At 37.3% G+C, this 24,745-nt stretch overlaps 1 protein-coding gene across 2 annotated transcripts in view; it reads left to right on the forward strand.

The window, feature by feature from the left end:
• CCDC186 (coiled-coil domain containing 186) overlaps nucleotides 1-24,745 on the forward strand; it is a 51,608-nt gene that overhangs the window by 14,283 nt on the left and 12,580 nt on the right. For both annotated transcript variants that reach the window (XM_008684821.2, XM_040624242.1), the window contains exons 4-11: nucleotides 2,464-2,590; nucleotides 6,836-6,964; nucleotides 12,409-12,621; nucleotides 13,559-13,678; nucleotides 20,807-20,911; nucleotides 21,577-21,675; nucleotides 21,842-21,928; nucleotides 23,026-23,168. In XM_008684821.2, the coding sequence (XP_008683043.1) occupies nucleotides 2,464-2,590; nucleotides 6,836-6,964; nucleotides 12,409-12,621; nucleotides 13,559-13,678; nucleotides 20,807-20,911; nucleotides 21,577-21,675; nucleotides 21,842-21,928; nucleotides 23,026-23,168 (1,023 nt within the window). The remainder of the gene's footprint in view (nucleotides 1-2,463; nucleotides 2,591-6,835; nucleotides 6,965-12,408; nucleotides 12,622-13,558; nucleotides 13,679-20,806; nucleotides 20,912-21,576; nucleotides 21,676-21,841; nucleotides 21,929-23,025; nucleotides 23,169-24,745) is intronic.

Genomic DNA, 24,745 nt, shown 5'->3' on the forward strand with positions numbered 1-24,745 from the left:
AAGGTCACATGCTAGTAAATGCCCCAGTTAGAATCTGAGCCTAGTTAGTCTGGCTTCAGAAGATTTTTCAATGTGGTTATCCGAAATGAACTAGTTAGAAGTTGTTAAACTTATCTAAAAATATTAAGAACACAGTAGAAAATTCTTTTTTTGCCTCATCCTGTCAGAACAGTGGCAGCATGGTAGACTGGGGTAAGCCCAGTTTTGGTTAGAACCCTGCAGTTGGAAGATTCCCACTTCCACTCGCAAATTCTGATTTGTTGTGCACATCAACCTCTCTGAATCAAAATTTGTCATCTCTGAGGGGGACGATACCTGATGGAATTGTTTTATAGACATTAAGGCATAAAAATACTAGATATTATTTTAACGAAGTTAATCTTTTGTTACACACATAATAGCATAATTGTGACTCAAGTTAGCTCTACAACAGTAATTTTTTTTTTGCCTTAATTTAATATTCTATAAAGAAAACTGCCTTTCAGTTCCTTTGGCTTAAATTTTCATGAATGCTTCTATTTCCAGATGTCTTTGTGTACACATCCATTCCTCCATTTTCTAACATCAGTGTGTTGTCCAAGGTCCCAACAGGAATTCTTAATTAAGAACGGTTAGTTGTGCACTGGATGTGACAGTTTGAGGGTTTGCTGTTCTTGCACTGCTGCCTCCCTGAATTGCTTACTTGTGAACTGCAGCCAGGATCCTTGTGCGGCAAGTACACCGAGTCAAATAATCGAAGTTAAACCACTGTGCCAAAAAGGCTTGAATAAACTTGCATGCTACATTTTTCTCCTTCCCAAACATTTGCATGATTTGCTTCCTGGCTGTGTCCCGTGCTCCTCAGAGAGGCCCACCCTGACTACCTTATCTAAATGCACTGCTCAAGGGGCACCTGGGTGGCTCAGTCGTTAAGCGTCTGCCTTCGGCTCAGGGCGTGATCCCAAGAGTTCTGGGATCAAGCCCCGCATCAGGCTTCTCCGTGGGAAGCCTGCTTCTTCCTCTCCCACTCCCCGTGCCTGTGCTCCCTCTCTCACTGGCTGTCTCTTTCTGTTAAATAAATAAGATCTTTAAAAATAAATAAATAAAATAAATGCACTGCTCAAGGGGCACCTGGGTGGCTCAGTCAGGTGAACATCTGACTCTTGGCTTTGGCTCCACCGGTGATCTCAGGGTGGTGAGGTCTAGCCCATTGGGCTCTGTGCTCAGTGGGGAGTCTGCTGGAGATTCTCTCCGTCTGCACATGCCCTCCTACCTCCCTTCCAGATAAATAAATCTTTAAAAAAAATAAAATCACTGCTCAAATCACACTATGTCCTCTTGCTCTCTTTTAGTTTTCTTAATAGGACCTGATCACTGCCTGATATTTTATTATATTATGTTTATTTTCACTGTCTCCCTTTGAATGTAAGCACCATGAGGGCAGGGATGGTTTGCTGACATACTTCAGCACACAGAAGTGTATAGGTATGTAGTAGGTACCCAGTAAGCATTTGTCTAGTGAATGAATGATCTTCAAAGTAGGAGAAAGGCCTATGCTATGGAACTAGACCCAGATCTCAATTCAACCACTGCTAGCTGTGTGACCTGGAACAAATGCTGGGCTTCAGGTTTTTTGGTTTTTTAAAATTCATAAAACAGAATTCCATAGACTTACTAATTTCATAAACCTGAATATTAAATAATGCACTTAAAGATAGACTTAGTAAATAGTAGTTGTGCAATAAGTGTTAAGTAATAGCTATTACTATTAATAATTCCAAAATACTAGGTTTCTTATAGTTCTGAAAACTTCACAGGCAATTTTTAAGGCTTTATTTATATTTTTCTGGAGGACTTAAAATGAAATTTCTGCTTGAACTTTTGTATTTTGTTTTATATTTTTAAATTTTATTTAGATTTCTTCTGTAACTATTATTAGAATATCATTGAAATGTTCATAAAATCTAAAGCAAGGTTTTTCACCCTCAGCATTGTTGACATTTGGGGGCAGATCATTCTTTGGTGGTGGTGGGACTGTACTGTGCATTATAAAATGTTTAGCAACATCCCTGACCTCCACCCAAAAGAATCCAGTGGCAATCCCCCACCCCTGTTGTGGCATCCAAAAATGTCTCAAGGCAAATGCCTGGAAAGGCTTTGCCTCAGATTGAGAACCACTGATCCGGTGGAGTTCAAATACTGAAGGGATGAAGTGCGTAGCTGAGATGCCCAACGTGGTAAACTTAAAAGAGTGTGGTTTTCTTTATCTGATTATATTTCACTTGATTTGAAATATACAGATTCTTTGGAAGAAGTTAATAGCCTGACCGCCAGGGAATGTTTTATAAAGTATAACATATCATAACAAAAGGACTGCTTAGGAATGTTGGTATATTAATCATAAGTATCTATAATCTGCAAACAGATTATATTTCACATCTCCATTTTTAGTTGTTTTATTTATACTGCTCTTTTTATATTTAGGTTAATTAAAGAAAATAAGAAGCATCAGGAGCTCATCTTAGACATTTGTTCAGAAAAAGACAATTTAAGAGACGAACTAAAAAAAAGAACAGAAACAGAGAAGCAGCATATGAATACAATTAAACAGGTAAAAAGACAAAAATCTTTAAACACTATACTTCAATTTGTAATATAAATACATGCCTGAAAATTTGTATATAAGTTAAAGTTCTATAAGCTAAATTATATTTTAATTGCAGGGGATTGCTTGGTATGTAAAGCATTCTTTTTTATGAAATGGGAATCATAACCTGATTTTTTTCTCTTATGTAAATTTGTATTTTTATAGGATATGTGTGAGTGTATTCTATATATAATAGAAATCTAAGCAAAAAAGATTTAATTTGGCAGTCAGACTTTCTACCACTTAGAGGAAGAAGCAATGTATATCTTAAAGTTTATATCTAACATTAGAATATTTCTAAGCTTATAGTTTAACGTGATTCCATTCTCAGTATTATTGTGTACTACACTGGGAGACTGGCTCTCCTGCTTCAGATTTTATCTGGCTAGCTGTCTTCCCCAGTTTGTCTTTCCTCTTTTTCTTTCCTTTTTAAATTTTTTAAACACGAACTCTGATGTATGGATCAACAAAGTGAATATTCAGACTATTGGCAAAGCTGAACTGCCCTTTATCTTTCTGAGCTGCTTTTTTCCTTCCGTGAACAGGATTAGAAGCATTTTAGCCTTAAAAGTCTTTCCTTTTGTCTCATCCTTCACCAAAAACTATATAATAGGCAAAAAAACAAAACAAAACAAAACAAAACAGTAAACAATTGATAATAAAAAATTAAGCCAAGTTTCACTTGCTTATGTCTTGGTATACTTAATGCACCATTACATGGTTGGAAGGTGATTGTATTCGTAACTTTTACTTAATCCTGATTTTTATGTGCTTTAGAGCTATACCACAGTAAACCAAACTTAGATTTTCAAAATGTGAGGGAAGCTTAATAATGGACAGAAGCCACATTTTGATAGGTCACTGCCGATGACCAGAAACTTCAGACTGAATATATGGGAGAGAACCAGAGCTGTTCTTTTCATAAGCTTGTTAGTGGTTGTGCCTTTTTTAAGGAGAAAATTGGATTCTTCTTTCTTTTGCTAGTCAGTATAGCAGGATTTTTTTTTCTTAGTTTTATTTCTAGATCTCCACCTTTCAGTATGGCAGCCACTAGCCACATACAGCCTTTGAGCGCTTGAAAGGTGGCTAGTTCAAATTAAGAAATGCTGTAAGTATGAAATCCACACTTAATTTTAAAGAGTTAGTATATAAAAAAGTAAAATCTGGGGCACCTGGGTGGCTCAGTTGCTAAGCATCTGCCTACGGCTCAGGGCTGATCCCAGGGTCCTGGGATCTATCCCCTCATCGGGCTCCCTGCTCCTCTGGGAGCCTCCTTCTTCCTCTCCCACTCCCCCTGCTTGTGTTCCCTCTCTTGTTGGCTGTCTCTCTCTCTGTCAAATAAATAAATAAAATCTTTAAAAAAAAAACCAAACAAGTAAAATCTGTCAGTTTTTCAAGCTGATGTTCAAGTGATATTTTGGATATATTAAGTTTAATATTCATTTCACCACTATTTTGCTTCTTAAAATCTGTCTACTAGAAAATATAAATTACACATATGGCTTATATTCTATTGGACAGTGTTACTCTAGGTAATTTTGTCATAAGGAAATTAGTACACATATTCTATAAGCTAACATTTAGGGTTTTTTCCCAACAGCTTTATTGAGGTATAATTTAAATACCATGCAATTCACCCATTTCAAAGTGTACTGTTTAATGGTTTTTAGTTGTACAACCTTTACCACTATCTTAGAATATTTTACCACCTCACTGCCCCTGCAAAGAAACCCCATATCCATTAGTAGTCAGTCCTTAGGATTTTACGTATACAAGATCATGTCATCTGTAAATAGAGAGTTTTACTTATTCCCTTCCAACCAAGGGCTTTTATTTCATTTCTTACCTAATTGCTTGGTCAGGACCCTCCAATATGGTGTTGAATAAAAGTGGCAAGAGTGGATATCCTTCTCTTGTTCCTGACCTTAGGGAGAAAGCATTCAGCCTATCACCATTAAGTTACAATGCTAGCTGTGGGTTTTTCACAGATGCTTTTTATCAGGTTGAAGAAGTACCTTATTATTCCTACTTTGCTATGTGTTTTTATCATGAAAGAGTTGAATTTTATCAAATGCTTTTTCTGCATTTGTCAAAGTGATCGTGTGTTTTTGTTCTATTGATATGGTGCATTACATTAAATGATTTCTGGATGTTAAGGCAGCCTTGCATTGCTAGGATAAATAGCTTTGGGTCATGGTGTATAATTCTTTTTATATATCGTAGGATTGTTTTGCTAATACTGTGATTTCCATTGATTGAGAATTTGTCTATGTATATTCATTAGAGATACTGGTCTTATACCTCTTTTTTTGTGATTTCTTGGTTTTGGTGTCAGGGTAATACTAACCTCATAGAATGAGTTGGGAAGTGTTTCTTTTGGGGAAGAGTTTGTGAAAAATTGATTTGGTATTCAGGGCACCTGGCTGCCTCTGTCTGAGAAGCATGTGACTCTTGATCTTGGGGTCATGAGTTTAAGCCCCATATTGGGTATAGAGATTACTTAAAAGTAAAGTCTTAAAAAAAGAATTGGTATTCTTTAAATGCGTGATAGACTTTATCTGTGTAGTCTCCTGGGCTTGAATATTTCTTAGTAGGTTTTTGTTTATTTTTTTACTAATAAAATCTCTTTACTTATAGGTCTACTCAGATTTTCTGTCTCTTCTTGAGCTGGTTTGTGTAGTTTGTGTCTTTCTAGGAATTGTCCTTTTATTTCATCCAAGTTAAATTTGCCATAGTTTTCATTTATACTGTTTTTATTTCTGTAAGATCAGTATGTCTCTTATTTCCATTCTAGTAATTCGAGTCTTGCTCCATTCCCTTTTTTACCTAAAGGTTTGTCGATTTTGTTAATCTTTTCAAAGAACCATTTTGTTGAATTTTCTGTTTTTCTATTTTCTATTTAATTTTCATTCTAATATTTATTATTTCCTTCCTCTTGCTGGCTTTAGGTTTAGTTTGCTTTTCTTTTTCCAGTGCCTTAAGATGAAAGTTTGAGTTATTGATTTGAGAACTTTCTTCTTTTTTAATATAGGTGTTTATAGCTATAAATTTCCCTCTAAGCACTGCTTTAGATACATCCCCTAAGTTTTGGTATGTTGTATCTTTATATTTCTAATTTTTTCATATTTTCTAATTTTCCTTGTGATTTCTCCCATTGGTTATTGAAATGTTGCTTAATTTTTACATATTTGTGAATTTCTGATATTTCTTGCTGCTACTGATTCTAGTTTCATTTCATTATGTTGAAGAACATACTTTATAAGATTTCAATCTTTTCAGTTTATTGAGGTTTATTTTATGGCCTAGCATATGTTTAGTCCTAGAGAGTATTCCATGTGCACTTGATGAGCGTGTGTATTCTCTGGTTGTTGGGTGGAATGTTGTATAGATGCATTAGATGCAGTTGTTCTATAGTTTTGCTCAAGTCTCTTATTTCCTTGTTAATCTTCTATCTAGTTCTGTCCATTATTGAAAGGTATTGAAGTCTTCTAACTATGAATTGCCTCCTTCATTTCTGTCAGTTTTTGGTTCATGTATTTTAGTGCTCTGTTATTAGGTACATATGTACTTAGAATTATTATAGATTGACCATTTAATCATTATGAAATTTTCTTCTCTCTCTGGTAACGTTTTTTCATAGTTTATTTTGTATATTAGTATAGCCACTCCTATTTTCTTATGGTGTTATTTGCTTGCTGTATCTTTTTCCATCCTCTTTCTTTCAGTCTGTATCTTTGAATCTAAAGCATGTCTTATAGATAGCGTATTGTTGGATCTTGTTTTTTTCTCCAGTCTGACAACCTCTGCCTGTCATATGATTATTTAATACAATCTCATTTAATGTTGTTATTGACAGATTTATGTCTGCCATTTTTTTCTCTGTCTCATGTCTGTTTCGTTCCTCTCTCCCTCCCTTACTGCTTTCTTTTGCATTAAATTTCTTTCATATTTTCACTATATTTTTTTGAGTTATTTCCTCAGTGATTGTTCTAGAGCTTACCATATACATCTTACCAGAATCTGCATCAGCTTTATACTACCTTAATTCTAATGAGATTTAGAAACATTGCTAACATTTACTTTTGGTTTCTGTTTGAAATATATTCATTACATTCTCTATGTTCCCTTTCATTGTTTATATTTATTTGAAGTGTTGGTGGTCTGTTTGGTATAGCTATAAAAATAATCTGGAAATAATTTTCTTTACAGTTAGAATCAAGAATAGAAGAACTTAGTAAAGAAGTTAAAACTTCCAAAGATAAACTAGTAGCTCAGGACATCGCCGCTAAAAATGCAGTTCAGCAGTTGCATAAAGAGATGGCCCATCGGATGGAACAGGTATTTTTCAAATCATGATCATTATTAACTTTATATTCTGGTGACGTTTTCTTGTTTAATATAAACTAATCTGTTAGACTATTTTGGGTATCAGTGGTATCTTAAGAATAGGTTATTAATCTTTTTTAAAAATGCTAAAGCAATACATAAATACATGCTAGCTACAAAAATATTTTTAATAAATTGAGGAAGCATACAGGGGCATGTGGATGGCTCAGTTGGTTATGCGTCTGCCTTTGGCTCAGGTCATGATCCCAGGGTCCTGGGATTGAGCCCCACATCAGGCTCCCTGCTCAGCAGGGAACCTGCTTCTCCCTTTCCCTCCGCTGCTACCCCTGCTTTTGCGCACACGCGTGCTCTCTCTCTGTCAAAATAAATAAAGAAAATCTTAAAAAAAAATAATAATAAGGAAGTATACAGGACAAAAAGTGGAAATCCTTCTTCATTTGTACCTCTCTCTTCCTGTACCCAAATCCTTGGTATTCCATTCCTTGTTCCGAGGCTAATTATTGATATTTTGGTTATGTATCTTACCATATATACATGTATAAGTCACACAAGCTTATGTGTATGTATTCATATACTTATTCCTCCTACTTGATTGGAATCTTACTGTGCATCTTTTTGGAGTTTTTTTTTCCTACTTAATACACCTTGATCATCTTTTTGAGTTGGTATGTATGGATTTCAGAAGAAATCATTTTAAGCATTGTTTTTGTGTTATTATTACCTGAACTACTTCTTTTTTTTTTTTTTTTTAAGATTTTATTTATCTGAGACAGAGCCCCATGTGGGCGCATAAGTCAGGGGAGGGGGGTGTGTGTGCAGCACAGAGGGGAGAAGCAGACCCCAGCTGAGCAGGGAGCCTGAGGCCACAGGCCCAGTCCCAGGACCCTGAGATCATGACCTGAGCCAAAGGCAGACGCTCAACTGACTGAGCTGCCCATGAACTCCTTCTTAAGTATGGAATCTTATTCGTCTTCATTTCCTTAGCACCATGCCTGACTGTTGGTCCTTATGGTGAATTGAATCAGGAAGTATTAACTGACTGCTGACACTGTTAGTGAGATGGATCCTGTCCTTTCTACGCTGAAGCTACTGTCATAGGTAGCTTTCTGAAAGGCTTTTAGGAAACAGATGATCCTTAACCTTTATCTCTGTGATTCTTTTCAATATGATGATTTAAAACCTATGCTATTAGTTCTCAAACTTTTTGTACTAATTGAAGAGAAATAAAGAGGATGAGACCTTAACATGTTGGTTTTAGTAGACTCAAAAATAGCTGATAATTAGAACCATCTGGTAAGCTTTTTAAACAATATATTCTTCGGAGTTTATTACATTTTAAAGTAAAAACAAAATAGTAGTTGTATATACACAACAACAACTCAAAAGAGTAAAAAATGAGTCTTCTTCCAAATCTTTTCTTCCATTTTCTCCCTTCCCAGAAGTAACCATTGATGCCAGTTTCCTGTGTATTCTTCCCAAAATGTTTATTGCATAGATAAGCATGTATGTATTCCCAGGACTTCCTCTTCCCATTTCACTCCTTTTTCATAAATGACAGCATGTTGCATTCACTACTATGTAACTATTCCCTCTGTAATGATGAAGAATTTAGGTGAAGTTATTAATCGAAGCTAATATATTGAGATTTAGCTATGTGCCAGGCCATGTTTAAAAAGCAGTTTACAGGGGCGCCTGGGTGGCACAGTCATTAAGCGTCTGCCTTCGGTTCAGGGCGTGATCCCAGAGTTCTGGGATCGAGCCCCACATCAGGCTCCTCCGCTGGGAGCCTGCTTCTTCCTCTCCCTCTCCCCCTGCTTGTGTTCCCTCTCTCGCTGGCTGTCTCTCTCTCTGTCAAATAAATAAATAAAATCTTAAAAAAAAATAGCAAAAGTTTAAAAATAAAAACAGTTTACAATTTATTGAATTTTCATAATGATGCTAAGAGGTGGGTATTGTGTAGATTTTGGAGATTATTTCATTTAAATATTTCTACATCTGCTTCATTCCTTTTTACTCCTATCTTTTCCTCTCAACTTTTTGAAAGTTTTCAAGCCTGTAAAAAGGTAAAAGAGTAATAAAATGAACATTAGTTTATCCTTCACGTGGAGTCACCAAACCTGGTAAATTTTACTTAGAAATAGATTCCCAGCATGAGTGTGCATGTGTACACACACACACAGTACCGTCCCCCGTTTAATTTTCCAGCTTAAGGTTTTTCCATTTCTCAGAATAGATAGGTAGAATGAATTTGAACCTCAAACTTACAAGAGGGTAGACTTATAAATTCTCAGGGACTTTACAATATGTTCCCTTTATCCCGCTGTGGCCTGGTATTGGGAAATGTCTACAGGGCAATAAAGAGTTCAGGCTTAGCATACCATTCTGGATTCCTGCTTTCCTCTTAGCTTCTTTGGCCCTGGGGAGTTTCTCATACTTTCTTGTGGGCTCAGCTATTATTAAAAGGTTGTTTGTGGGGCGCCTGGGTGGCTCAGTCAGTTGAGAGTCCGACTCTTGGTTTCAGCTCAGGTTGTGGTCTCAGGAATTTGGGATTGTGGGCTTCAGGCTCAGTGGGGAGTCTGCTTCTCCCTCTCCATCTGCCCCTCCCCCGCACATGCGTGTGCGTGCTCTTTCTCTCAAATAAATAAAGAAATCTTTAAAAAAATAAAAGGATGTTTGTTGTATTTCATCTAAAATTTTTGGTGTTTTGAATGGGGATAGTTTATCTGCCATATTTCAAGAAGCAGAACCTCTTACATTTTATCTTAATTTTAACTGGCTGTTGAATTCTGTTGATCATCTTATTCATGCTTTCTTTATGTTCATCCAAGTCAATGATAAACATCTTAAACTGGTCAAATCTAAAGACTTACCGGCTCTTCCTTTATCTGTACGGTAGATGGACTGACTTTCTGTGGAAGCTTAAGTAGTAGTTACTGTATCATCTTGTTTAATACACCCAGCAGTTCTGGGAAGCAGGTTGAAACCTAGAAACATGAACTTTTAGTACCCCAGGTTATTCCTTTTTTTTTTTTTAAGATTTTATTTATTTATTTAACACAGAGAGACAGCCAGCTAGAGAGGGAACACAAGCAGGGGGAGTGGGAGAGAAAGAAGCAGTCTCCCAGCGGTAGAGCCTGACGTGGGGCTCAATCCCAGAACTCTGGGATCACGCCCTGAGCCGAAGGCAGAAGCTTAACGACTGAGCCACTCAGGCGCCCCCCCCCCCCAGGTTATTCCTTTGCAGCTGATCCATGGATGACTGAGTAACAGGACATCCCTGCTGTAGTCAAGAACCTCGTGATATTTTAGTTTATCTATTTTAATTGTCTCTTCTCTGGTTGTTCTGCTTCTCATCTCTCAATTTCAGTGAAGCTTCTATCCTGCCACCAGTTCTCTTACTAAAAACATACATTTAATAAAAGTTTAATTTTTTGGCTTCCCATTGCCTATAGGATAAAATCGCAGCTCGTTAGCATGATAAGAGAAGCCCTTCTTCCTTTGAAGATTTAATCTCTACCAGTCTATTTCACAACTACTTCCTCCCCAGTCCAACCAACACGCCAAATTTAAATCCTATAAAATGTCTTGGTCTCCTACAAAAAATCATGCTATTTTATACCTTCAGGTATTTGTGCATTTCTTTATAGTTATATGTATATATGTGTTAATGTAATGCTGTGTAAATGTTTTGCTTATATGTCGTTCATACTAGGTAGTGAGCTCTTCTGGGACTGAAGCCACAACTTATTCTTTGTGTTTCTAAAAACCGATATGTTGTCTGAGCATCAGCTTATGAAACCAGACTTCTTTTTAAGTTGACATTACCATTAATTACCTTTTCTAAGGATATTCAGTTATTTAAAAAATATACCTAATTCTCTTAGCCAGTTCCAGCACAGTTTTCTCAGTCCTTGTCCACAATTACATTGTGAAATACTCAGGGATCTCTGACATTCTTATTCCACTGTTTCCCTTAATTTTTCTTGAAAATCAGCAGGCTGTTTCAGTGGGGGAAAAAAACCCCAGTTGGACAATTTTAAAAAGTATTTGTACGTATAGTATTCTGAGTGTCAACTGGATGTGCTTATCAGCTGTGCCAGAACTTCATGAAACACTTTGTCATTACTTTTCATCAGAGCACGGGAGCTTTTCCTACATTCTCTTAACATGATCCTGTCTTTAATTCAGTTACAGTATCAGTTGGCATTTACCACTAGTTACTATTGAAAATCCCTTAAGTTTAAGATTCCATCTTTTGTAACATAAATAAGTGCTCCATCATATTTGCAAATTGTGAATTTAAATGTACTTAAATGAAGGCTTATCTGTAAAAGTTTTCATTGTATAAAACTTCAGAATATGGAGTACCAGCTTATGTTAATAGAGTATTTTAAGAGTGTATAGATGTCACAGTCCAATTAGGTATATTTTATTAAGTGAAATACTTTCCTTTTTTCTTTTTTAAAGATTTTATTTGAGAGAGCATGGGGTGGGGAGAGGGGCAGAGGGAGAGGGAGAAGCAGACCCCCTGCTGAGCAGGGAGCCTGCCTACACCTACGCAGGCTCAATCCCAGGACCCTGAGATCATGACCCGACCCTTAACTGACTGAGCCACCCAGACACCCCAGTAAGTGAAATACTTTAAAAAGCTTTTCATATACAGGAAATCAAATGATTAATTAGCATATGGTTACTTACTTTTTGCAAGGGAGCTAAGAAGAGCTAAGATTTTTAGATTTTAGGAATTGTCAGCCATACAGTCAGGGTCCTGGCAGAAAACAGAAACTGCTGATTTGAAAATTTAATAAAAGAACTCTTTACAAAAGGTATAGACAAGGTTTAGGGGGTCCAAAGGGAGAATGCAGGGTCCTGGGGTACTTGAGAAGCCATTGTTACTCTTTGAGCTAAAGGAATAAGGAGAGGGAACAGGTAGTGCTACTGGGAGGGGCTAATTGTATAGTGAGAGCACCTGACTTGAGCAGTGGCCTTCATCTAACCTGGTGATTCTGGAGGAGCCACATCTCACTCTTGGCCTGTACTTCTGATCTTCTGCCTAGTACCTTCTTTTGGCTGAGTGGAGGTTATGAGGGCAAAGAAACTTGTTGATACGGTCCATGATAGTCATCTTCCCAAAGCACAGGGTGGGATAGGAAAGAGTGGAAAAGTGGATCTGGAGGAGTAAACAGAAAGCAGCAACTATGTCAGCCAAAGGAAGAAAAAAAAAGGAAAGGGTAAAAACAAGTATTAGTGATATTAATTTGCTTATTCTTATCATTTTTCTGTAATTTTGAATTTTTCCTTTCATTAAAAAATTTCATGACACAGGTCCTGGGAATGTTGTGCAAAAATAAAAAAATACATTGGTAATATTATAGAAAAATATTTATTTAGATTTGAAAAAAATTTTTTTATTAATGCTGGATATTTTTTCAAAGGCCAACAAAAAGTGTGAAGAGGCACGCCAGGAAAAAGAAGCAATGGTAATGAAATATGTAAGAGGTGAGAAGGAGTCTTTAGATCTTCGAAAGGAAAAAGAGATACTTGAAAGAAAACTCAGAGATGCGAATAAAGAATCTGAGAAAAACGCTAACAAAATTAAGCAGCTTTCTCAGGAGAAAGGACGGTTGCACCAGCTGTATGAGACAAAGGTATAACTTGTGGTGGTGTACTTTAGTTGAAATTTATTCTTCTTGCTTTTCCTTATCTAATCAAATAATCATAACTTAATGTGGTTAAAGTCCCTATTAAACATAAAGTTGTTTTTATTAGTTTACCTTCTAAGAACACAAATGCCTTAGTAACTTTATTATCTCGTTACCGGTCTGCAAAAAGTTTTTGCTGGGAAAACAATGAAATATTAACACATGTTGTTTATTAAATAACTTTTTCTTGATAGGTAGTTTTTTAAAACCTTCTTTTAATATCTATATGTTGAAGAAATGAGTTTTTGCTCCAAAAGAACCTTTTATTTTGGTAAAATACATACATAGTAGGATCAAGATGTGAGTAGTTTCTCAGTGAGAACTATGTAATTTGACTGGAATCTTAATGTGACACATTTTTTTATCATAGAATAGGATTTATATTTCTCTTGTAGAAAAACATGTTCTTTTTAGATGCAGCCCAAAGAAATGTGATTACTGAGCTATTCAGAGTCCTTGCTGTTAACTAGCAGCCTCATGGCATGGTCTTGTTTCTAGTCAGTTATCATTACTTGATAACGTTATTTTTTTTTTTAATTTAACTTTTAGTTCAGTAATGTTGTCATTGTTCTCAGGAATTCTGGAAAAATTTAATTTGTATTTCACCTTAATGCTAGCCAGTTGAGAAGAATCGTAAATGTGTACTTGTACTTGCAACATATCTAGTTGTTTGAAATATAAATGTTAATCATCTTGTCTATTGATTGGACTTAGGATTTGCTACTCTTTTATCATTTGAACTTTGAATTAGGTTTATGTAGGTCATAATATGCTAACCCCTGAAATATAGTGTTATTAAATTGATTATTTTGAGGAGATATAAAAGATACACAAATAATTGATTGTTTAAATGAAAAAATATAACCTAGTGATATTCTTTTAGGAAAATGAAACTACTAGACTCACCAGAGAAATTGACAAATTAAAGGAAGATATCAACTCTCATGTCATTAAAGTAAAATGGGCACAAAACAAATTAAAGGCAGAAATGGATTCACACAAGGTAAGTACTGTAATGTGGTAGAAAAATTATTAGAATCAGTTTTAAGAGCAAATGCAAGGCCAGTTGGGTGGCTCAGTCAGTTAAGTGACCGACTCTTAGTTTCAGCTCAGGTCGTGATCCTCAGGGTCATGAGGTGGAGCCCCACATCGGCTCTGTGCTTAGTGCAAAGTCTGCTTGGGACTCTCCCTCTCCCTTTGCCCCTCCCCACCGCGCACGCGCACATGCACATGCTGTCTCTAAAGTAAATAAATCTTAAAAAAACAAATGCAGTAAAGTTAATGAGGCATAAAGCGTAATTTAGTGACTTCTGTGGGATAGGTTGGGCATGAATATTTGGTGACTGAAAAGATATTTCCTTGTGTAATTTACATATTAAATTAGAATGTTAAATTTTATCATAAATTGTAAAAAATATTAAATTTTATCATTCATTGTTTACAACTCCAAAACTGACTTTGTTCTTCAAGCATTTCTTGGTATCTATATTTTATATTATACATTGTCAGAGATTTGGGGGAAAGAGGAGAGTCTGTATGTTATCAAAATTGAAACTAATCTCAGGAAATTTAAAAAATATCAGTGATGCTAAGAGTGTTTCCATATCTGTTTATTATTTATATAATTCCATTGGTATTATGCCTAATGAATATCATTTTTTTTTTTAATTAATATAATGAAGTGATCATAAAGGCTGGTACCTGATGCCGTAATTTTAAGCACTAACTGAACTGGTATTAAGAGTTAATAAAAATCTGAAGATGATAGAATGTGAAGAAGAACAACAACTCTGACATATTTAAGTAGAAGAGCAATGTTATTTATAACAGCTTCCAAGTTTTCAAAAACAGGCTTAATGGTATTGTTTAAAACCATAATTATAGGTAATCTCATTAAATATTTCTGAGTCAGAATTGTTAATAACATTTGAGTATTTTTGCATATAGTATTATCAGAGATATTATTAGAGAAAACTGTAGGGAGAGATGTCCGTGTTGACAGTGGTCAAAGAATAGAGAATGGCAGCTCTCCTCGCGTTCTGGGCTAACTGCTGGTCTGCACCCAAGTGTTGGGGAGCCACACATGTAAAGAAGGAATTGCCAAAAGGGAGTAGGGGCAAAAATCCTTGCAGTTTACACAGGGCTATAAAACATTTAAAATTTCCCTTTACTTTCAGTTACAGAATGAAGAACTAGAATTCCCAGTCCTACAGTATGGTAATGATTTCTAAACAACCTGAGTTGCTTCAAGATCTAAACATAATACTGGGTCATATCTACTGTCTGTGGTACTTTTCTCCTTCTCATCTATAGCCTGAGGCAAAATCCTGAAACCTATTAGAATGGAGAACGAAAGACTAAAATTTGGTCTTCTGTGACCATATGTGTTAAAAAATGGGTGATAATAGATATTTAATGTCAGCTTTGAGGTCAGATGAAACCAGATACTCTGTAAGTAGGTTAGAGAAATGGTTTAAGGCTGACATACTAAGGTTACATTGTGTAGATTGCTAGAAAATGAAAATAACAAGCATATTGACCTAGTATGTAAAAATTGGAAATTTACCAGTTCTTTTTTGTTTGTTTACATTTTTAAGAAGATTTATTTATTTTAGAGAGAGAAAGAAAGTGTGCATGCGGCAGGGAGGGGCAAAGGGAGAGGGAATCCTCAAGCAGACTCCCCACTGAGTGTGGAGCCCGACATAGGGCTCGATCCCAGGACCCTGACATCATGACCTGAGCTGAAATCAGGGGTCTGCTGCTTAACCAACTGAACCACCTAGGCACCCCTCTACCAGGTCTTTTTAAAGGCATTTTTAACCAGCAAGTGTTTTCCTGGGTTTTCCTCTGTGCCCAGCACTGTATTAAATACTATGGATACTATAAAAGCCATAGAGGACCGAGTAATTGCTTTCAGAGAGTATCTGGGATGAGATCCTGGCTACCTGTTTTATGTATTTACCTAGTAGATGTGAGGAGTCTCTGGATAAAAGGATACAAGATTGAATGACCATCTAGGCAGTGTTGGCCACCTGTTAATATGCGGACAAGAGCCAGGACTCTTATAAATTTTTCTATAGGTACCCTTTCCAATTTCTAGTGCCTGTGCCCCCAGTCTTAGGTATTAATACTGAAGTTGTGGAGGTTACTGGATTCATTGTGATCATTAACTTCTGATCAGGCCTCCAGGCCTGATTACCAGAATTTAAGTCTTAGACTAAGTAGATTGGATAGCTCTGTCATCAGTAGAATTTATCAGTGGGATCAAACAGGAGAAACAATTTCATTTATTCCCTTTCCTAAACTCCCTTGGAAGTTAAACTGAAATGCGTTTTTAATACCTAGCTCTTAAAAACAAAAGCCTTTCATTTTGAGTGTAGTAAAGGACTTCCCCCAGTGTACCTTATTTACTTATTCACCTACCTGGTTGCTACGTATTTACCTACTTGGTCCCAGATAAAATAATCTCACTGGAGCATAGATATGGCCAGTAGCAAATGTGGCAATAGACCATGGTTTGTGCTGGGTGCTTGCCAGTCATTTTTGCTTCAGAGGAAGCTTGAGGAGTAGAGTCTTGGGTATCAAGACAGCATCTAGACCAGCAGGATGTAAGAGACTATAATATGCTGCAGACCTAATGTGTAGCTAGGGGTTGGTACATTTTATAATGTATTCCCTCAACAAGACTCCGCTACTTACTGTCTGTGCTCTTCTGTGAAAGTTATCACATTGTCAACGATAGCCTCATTCTTAAATGGTTTACTCATAAAGCCCACTAATTACAAGCTAGGGCTCACTTTAATTAGCTTTGGTATTATCTCAGTAAAACTATATTCTGTGTTCAGTTCTATAACTCTTCCATAACTATAGTCTATTGCATTATGGAGTAATAGGATCCAGGTTTACCCTCCCACCTTAAAAAACTTAAAAAAAAGACAAAATATTTGAAATGAACATTTTTAGGCTTGGGACAACAAAGGCAGAACAGGACAGTGATCTCTGAGAGAAGGGAAACAAGCAAGATATATTGCCTGGGGAGTTTCCAGGTTGCAGCTCTTTTAAAAGAAGAAGAACCCAGATGGATCTCAGCAATCTCTAGGAATTGATGAGACAAAGTTTGAAGTATAGGGAACAGGGCAGAGTACCACAGAAGGGAAAGATGTGGAGATCTGTAGTGTGTTCCCTTTAGTTCTTGATTTAGCTCGCTACTTCCTGATCAGTGTATGTGTGTGAGAAAGTTAGAGATGGAGAAAGAACTATCAGAAAGGAGTAGGGGCAACAGTTCCTAGAGCTCACAGAGGGCTAGTAGGAACTGTTCATGTTTCCCCCAGCCAAGAGAAAGCCTCTTAATATATAGGGCATCCAGTGGCCCTCAGAAAGGTGTTGTTTCAGCAGTGAGGACTAATATAACCTGAGACTGCAGTCTGTTATGGACCCATCTTACAAAGCTTTGAGAGAAATCCTCAAATCCAATGGTTTCAAATAATGATGTCCCAGAAGAAAGCCCAAAATGTTCACGTGAGTTCAAAAATCTCCAGGACCTAAGAACATAAGATTCACAATGTCTGGTATCCAATAAAAAATACCAGACACGCAAAGAAGCAGGAAAATATAGTCTATAATGAGAAGAAAAGAAAAATCAATTGATAGAAACAAAGGCAGAGATGACATAGATGAAAGAAGTAGGTAAGGATGCTAAAACAGCTATTATAAAAATATACTCCATATATTCAAGTAGATAAAAGTGTGACTATGTTAAGGAGAAACATAAAAGATTTTAAAAAGGCCAAGTTGATATAATGTCTGAGATGAAAAATACATTGGGTAGAATTAACTGAAGATTAGATGCTACAGAAGACAAGATTAGTGAACTTGAAAAACCTGAAACTTTAAGAACATATGAAAACATAGCATAGAAAACTACGCTAGTGATTCCTCGATTTATAACTTCTACACAGAATCCCAGATTCTTATATTCAGGTGGCTACTTGATATCTCACGTCTTGGGTGACTCACAGGCATCTTCAACTGATCGTGTCTAACACGGAGTGCATAATGTGCCTGCCCTCCATTGCTCCCCATCTCAGGAAATGGCGATTCATCCTTTTAGTTGCCCTGGCCAGAAACCTTAGGTTTGTCCTTGAGTTCGCAGTCACCATATCCGGTCCCTTAGCAAATCTTGCTCACTTCTTTCTGGTCTTTACCCATCTGTCACCTCTCAGTGACACTTTCCCTGGCTCTCTAAATTTGCGTACTTCCCCTCAAACCCCCTTGTGCCCTTACTTTATTTTTACTCCTTAGCACTTGTCATTATCTAATATAACATATTTTTACTTATGTATTTTGTGTATTATCTGTGATTATCACTAAATACCAGCTTTATGAGAGTAGAGATTTTATCTGTCTTCTTGCAGTAATATTTCCTCAAAGCTCAGATCAGTGCCTTACATGGCAGGTGCTCAGTAAATAAATGAAATGTAGTCCCTTAACCAATTTTTTTTTAAATTCGGTTATTTATTTAATAATTATTTAGCATTATAGGAATCTCTCAGTTACTATTTTTTGAGTGAATTGAGTACCTACTGTGTGCCAAGCTGTTTCAGTTATCGATGATACAGAAGTGGGGGAAAAAAGAAACATAAGATGATTTGGAGCAGCTGGGTGGCTCGGTCAGTTAAGCAGCTGCTTTCAGCTCAGGAGATGATCTCAGGGTCCTGGGACCAAGCCCCACGTTAAGGTCTTGATCAGCAGGGGTCTACTTCTCCTTTTCCCTCTTCCCCCACTCGTTTGCACTTGCTGTGTCTCTCAAATAAATAAATAAAATCTTAAAAAAAAAAATCAAGTTCTTATTAAAAGACCAGCAAGTGGAAGTATATAGCTAAGTACTTAGTTGTATGATAGAGTTATCCAAAACCGACATAAAAGAAATAGTGTGTGAAGATAGATGCAATTTAGATGGTTCACAAGATGAAGAGAAACATTCCAAGTGGAGAAAGAACAAGAAAAAAAAGGGGAGATGAATATTTGATGTTTAGGAAGACCAGCCTCCCTAGAATGAAGGCCTATTTATACTAGTGATTCTTTCATAGATTCAACAAATATTACATGAACAATTAATATGTGGCAAGTACTAAGCTAGGTGTTGTCCAGAAACTGTGTCCTCAGTGGGGGGGAACATGTAAGCTTCAGAACAGGGTATCAGTTGTTATAATCCAGGAATGCCCTGGACTCTGTCAATGGGAAGGCAGAATAGCAGCTTCTACCCTTTTCTGAAGGGCAGCTACTAGGAGGTGATACTTAAACCCTCATTTCAAATCCACATGATAGCCTAGGCCATGGGACTGGATGGGTGATTTGAAGAACTTTGGAAAAAGAGCTGCAGAGCAGGGTTTTATCTGGAAAATTGCCGCAGGAAGCAGAAAGCCAGTTAAACAGAAAGGACAACAATGGAAAGGGGAACAACAGTATGTTGTCTTGTAATAGAAACAGAGGAAGGACATCCAGAGAGTCCGGAGTGGTCAGAACTGGAGCGTGTTAAGTCAAGAATAGAAAATGAGAGAAAGTAATTGAATTTGATGAGAGAGTAGACCCTAGAAACCTTCAGAATTGCTATTTTTAGGAGAATGGTTAAGAACAGAAACCAAGTTGCAGCATGGACCTAAAAAGCAGTTTTGAATAGATACCATGGCTGTAAAGTAAAGAATTGTCTTTTATGTGTGTGCAGAGAGCTGTTTAACACTTTGTTCCTCTTGTCTTACCAGGTTAATTACTTCTAGTGATTTACTGAAAACTCTCAAATTTAATTTAATTTAATGGCTATCAGTTTACTGCACCACTTTGGTTTTTTTGTTAGAAGCGTAAAGTCTTATTTCTAGAATAGTATCGAACCCCTTAGTGGCAGTGCCAAGATTACTCTGGTCATTGTTCTTACCATTCATCACATTACCATGCCCAACCTTGTCACTGTCAGTGAAGGACAAACTGTTTTCCTTCTCCAGTATAGGGAATAACCCAGTTCTCCCTACTGTGTGTTTCTTCCCTTTGAGTCTCATTTATTTTTACACAGAACACTTCACCTCTGACACTTGTGGTCACCAGTTGTGTGGAGGTTTTCCCCCACTACAAGTAATTCTCTGCGATACCCCCTAGGTGTCCCTACAGTTTCAGCCTACTCTGACACATCTATCTGGAGATAGCATTGGGTCCCACAGCTTTAGGGCTCAGTCCCTCAAGAAGGCCCCCAACCCCCCACCACACACATACTTCCGATGCCAACCACAAGCCCAGGTGCATTTGTGACCAGCCAGCTGGAGATCAGAAGTTCTAGCGACGCCCTCCTTAGGTTTGAAGATTTGCTTAAAGAACTCAGGGAAGGACTTGTGTTTATCATGTTCTTAAAGGGTATGATAAAGGATACAGATGAACAGCCAAATGAAGAGCTATATAGGGCAAGGTCTGGGAGGGTCCCAAGCGTAGGAGCTTCTGTCCCCGTGGAGTTGGGGTGCATCACCCTCTCCGTGTGGTTGTACTGGACAGCCTGGAAGCTCTCCAAACCCCATACTTTGGGATTTTATGGAGTGTTCATTATGAAGGAATGAACCATCTTCAACTCCATCTTCAGGCCTTCTTTGGGGGTTGTATTCCAGACTCATCATGACTTCGTCTTTCTGGTGACCAGCCCACATCCAAAAGCCCACCCAGAGTCGCCTCATTGGAACAAAAGACACTCTTGTCACCCAGGAAATTACAAGGATTTCAAGAACTCTGTGTCAGGAACAGAGGTCAAAACCAGTACTGCAACAAGAGATGCTCCTAGTGCTCTTATAACTTAGGAAATTACAAGGGTTTGGGGAGCTTTGTGTCAGGGACTGGGGCAGAGACCAATATGTATCTTTTTTTTTTTATTTTTTTAAAATATTCTATTTATTTAACAGCGAGAGACAGCCAGCGAGAGGAACACAAGCAGGGGGAGTGGGAGAGGAAGAAGCAGGCTCCTAGCAGAGAAGCCTGATGTGGGGCTCGATCCCAGAATGCCGGGATCATGCCCTGAGCCGAAGGCAGACGCTTAACAACTGCTCCACCCAGGCGCCCCTGTATCTTTTCTTATCTCACACTCTTTTTGTCAATGCAGGAGACCAAAGATAAACTCAAAGAAACAACAACAAAGTTAACTCAAGCAAAGGAAGAAGCTGATCAGATACGGAAAAATTGTCAGGATATGATAAAAACATATCAGGTATGCTTAACTTTTCAAATAGATTAGTAACAAAATTGCACCAAATATCAGTAGCCTTGCTTCATCAATGTATCTGTAATATTTGAAGTGAGGAATGGATTTGGTAGGGCACTTACATAAATGACAGGTTATTTCCAGTGTTAAAGTACTTGTAGCTTAACTAGAGATCTTATTAGAGAAGTTTTTAACCAAATAAAAATACTAGAAAATATCAGAAGAATGAAGAATAGGAGGAAAGGTATAACTTAAAACCCACTCTGTATTATGTTACATATCTTAATGATATTCTTTTTTTTTTTAAAGATTTTATTTATTTATTTAACAGAGATAGAGACAGCCAGCGAGAGAGGGAACACAAGCAGGGGGAGTGGGAGAGGAAGAAGCAGGCTCATAGCAGAGGAGCCTGATGTGGGGCTCAGTCCCACAACGCCGGGATCACGCCCTGAGCCGAAGGCAGAGGCCCAACCGCTGTGCCACCCAGGCGCCCTTCTTAATGATATTCTTGTTCATGCAGAATTGATATATTTAAAATCTTTCAGTACAGTCATTTTTAGATACCTAGGTATGCATTTCACAATTTGTAAACTTAACTGCAAATGCCTTCACTTTCCAAAGTATAAACCTTTAAAAATTCAGTCCTACTGTTTTCATTTTGTTCCCATTAGGAGTCAGAAGAAATTAAATCCAATGAGCTTGATGCCAAGCTTAGAGTCACAAAAGGAGAACTTGAAAAACAAATGCAAGAAAAATCCGACCAGCTAGAGGTGAGTGGCTTTGCTCTTTTCATACCCTGCATTTGGGCAATAAATACAGAGAAAGAATGAGTACTGTCATCCACTTTGAAGGTGTTTTTGAAGGAATAGGCGATAAATTTTAGGTCTTGTTTAGTACCTAATGACTTGTGGTTTCTTTTAAACTTTTATTTAAAAGATGCATCACGCCAAAATAAAAGAACTGGAAGATCTGAAGAGGACATTTAAGGAGGGTATGGATGAACTACGAACACTGAGGACAAAGGTAAGGAAATCTCTAGTCATGATTTCGGGGGAAGGGTAAATATCTTTAATTTTGGACTCCGTTCATTCCAAAGTGAAAGAACTCAGAGGAGTAGAATATCAATTTCCTAGCAATAAAATGGACTCTTTTGTTGAAATGAAAATGTCTTCCACTTTGGTCCCTTTGAAGTATTTGCCAGACAGTCCTGTTTTACAGCACCTTTGCTCTTTTTGTCACTTATCCTTGGGCCCCTAATGTAAGGCAGTCTTACCAGCAAATTAATTGGAGAGATAGTTGGACTTTAAGTGACAGAAAATAATAGACATTGTATTTCTCCTGTGTAGTGTTGTACAGTTTTAATTTCTAACAATCTAGTATAGTTTTCATTGTAAAAATAGTATCCCTTTTAATATGAATGTGAAATATCATTGTATATCATTCATTTCTTTAGAAATAGGCTTTTAAGTAACCCCCTTGAATTTGCCATCATTTAATAATTTTCAAAGTGTCCTTCATGTGTCCTTCCATTTGTTCACTGTGCCAGTTCTTCGAGGTAGGTGGGGAAGGTGTATCTTGTTTTCAGGTGAGGAAATGGAGGTTCAGCACAAACAATGTGACATTCTAAAACTGTGACTAAATCATGAGAAATCTGAAACTGAACCCCAGGACTTTTCTTCGTGTTAATTAATCCTGCTCCAGAATTTAGCATAGTTTTTTGGGGGTTTTTGTTTGTTTGGTTGGTTGGTTGGGGTTTTTTTTTTTTTGGTTTCTTGGGGGGGGGTTGTGTTTTTTTGTGGTTTTTTTGTTTGTTTTTTGTTTTTTTTTGAGCAAGAGAGAGAATGAGTGTGCGAGCGTGTGAGTGGTTGGGGAGGGGAGGGGCAAGGGGAGAGATAAAGAAAGAATCTTAAGCAGGCTCTACTCACAGTGCAAAGCCTGATGTGGGGCTCGATCTCACAACGCTGAGATCATGACCAGAGCCAAAATCAAGAGTCTGACGCTTACCCAACTGAGCCACCCAGGAGTCCCTAGCTTGGATTATTAATATATAACCACTAGTGAAGTAAGTAAGGAACAAGAAAATATTGTTTATAGTGTAACTTGGTTATGATTTTTGGTAGGTGAAATGTCTAGAAGATGAACGATTAAGAACAGAAGATGAGTTATCCAAATATAAGGAAATTATTAATCGCCAAAAAGCTGAAATTCAGAATTTATTGGACAAAGTGAAAATCGTGGATCAGATGCAGGAGCAACATGAAAGGTATAAACCAAGCAAATTCTGTTTATGCTAATCAGTAAGCTTTTTAATTGTATCTCAAGATTCTGTTACTACATGTAATTAGTGCATTAAACAAGGGTAATTTTATAATTTTACTAGCGAAAAATTGTTAAATTCCTGTTTTCATTTGAAATTTTTTGGATTATCTTTCCAGTTTCTATTATGGCTTCTAAAAATCAAAGTTTATATTCCCTAAATATTGGAAGTAGCAATTTATAAAACAGAATGGATTTTAGTTTCTTAATCCATTCTTTAACATTCAAATTATTACAGTACTTACTTCTAAAAGGTAGATACATGTGTAGATCTGTATCTTTGTGTGTGTTGTAGTGCAAGGTCAGGAGCTGACATTATTCCTTGGGTTCTGTTAAAACCGTTTAGCTAAACTCTACTCACGACATCACCTGGCAAAGCCTAGATTCAGCCTGAATCCAATACCTTCTTTCTCATACTGTACCAGTAGCTGCTGCTCAGTATTGCTAAAAATCCTATCATCCAGGTTGGTGCTGCGATAAATCCATGGTTAGCAACCTCAACTGGAAGTGTTAATGACCTCTAATCCTACCATATGTCCTTAGTCACAGCCTCTGCCCCCACCTTGAAGCATCCATTCCAGACACTCTTTGTTTGTTCACACTTCAGGTCTCCCTCTCCTCACTATTTACTCTTGACAGGTGATTACCTCTGATTTACTTCACAGGAGAAATGGGAGATGCCGGTAACTGTTCTTGCAACCTCTTTTTGTCTGTTCTGTGAACTTGCCTTCATCTGCAACCGTTCTTTCTCTTCCTTCTGCTATTGTGGAGGAGATGTTCCTGTTCCCCTCTGAACTGAATTGTTCTCTCTCCTTCTGTGGATCCCATGCTCTTCTGCCTTCTCAGGGTCTTTCTGGATTATTTCTTCTTTATCCTTTATCTCTTACTCTATTTTTTGTTTTTCTACATTTCAGTATTAAAAACATCAAAATTGCTCTGATGTCCCCTCACCTTTTTCCTGTCCTTCACAACCAAACATCCTTGTAGAATCATCTATACTCTTCCTCCATGCCTTCACCTCCTTTGTCCTTCTTTTCCTCTCGACTTCAGTCTAGCTTCTACCCCAACATCCCATTAAAAACTGCTAATGCCTCCTTAAATCCAGCAGACACTCCTCAGACTAAGCCTTGCTTGAATTTTCAGTATTGAAACCATTAAGCCCATTAGCTTTCTAGCCATGCTCTGTTCCTTTGGTTTCATATCATGCTTTCCTGGTGTTCCTCCCTAGTTTCTGGCCACTTCTTTCCTCAGTGTCCTTGGCAGCCTTTTCTTTGTCATAAAACTCTTTTGTTACTATTTTATCATACCTTGAGTGGTCCTAACTATTCCTGTAGTATGTTGAAGGACCTTCAGGTCATTATCTTCAGCCCTTTTTCTCAGCCCCAGACATGCAAGTGTCAAAGACACCTCAGACTTTTAACATGTCCCAAACTGATTCGTCTATCCCACCCATAAATATGCTCCTCTGATGTTCCTGAGATGAGTGGTAAGTGTAGCATCCACATGATTTTCCAGCCCAGGAGC

Source organism: Ursus maritimus, unplaced genomic scaffold (assembly GCF_017311325.1).
Source record: "Ursus maritimus isolate PB19 unplaced genomic scaffold, ASM1731132v1 scaffold_7, whole genome shotgun sequence".
Lineage (NCBI taxonomy): Eukaryota > Metazoa > Chordata > Mammalia > Carnivora > Ursidae > Ursus > Ursus maritimus.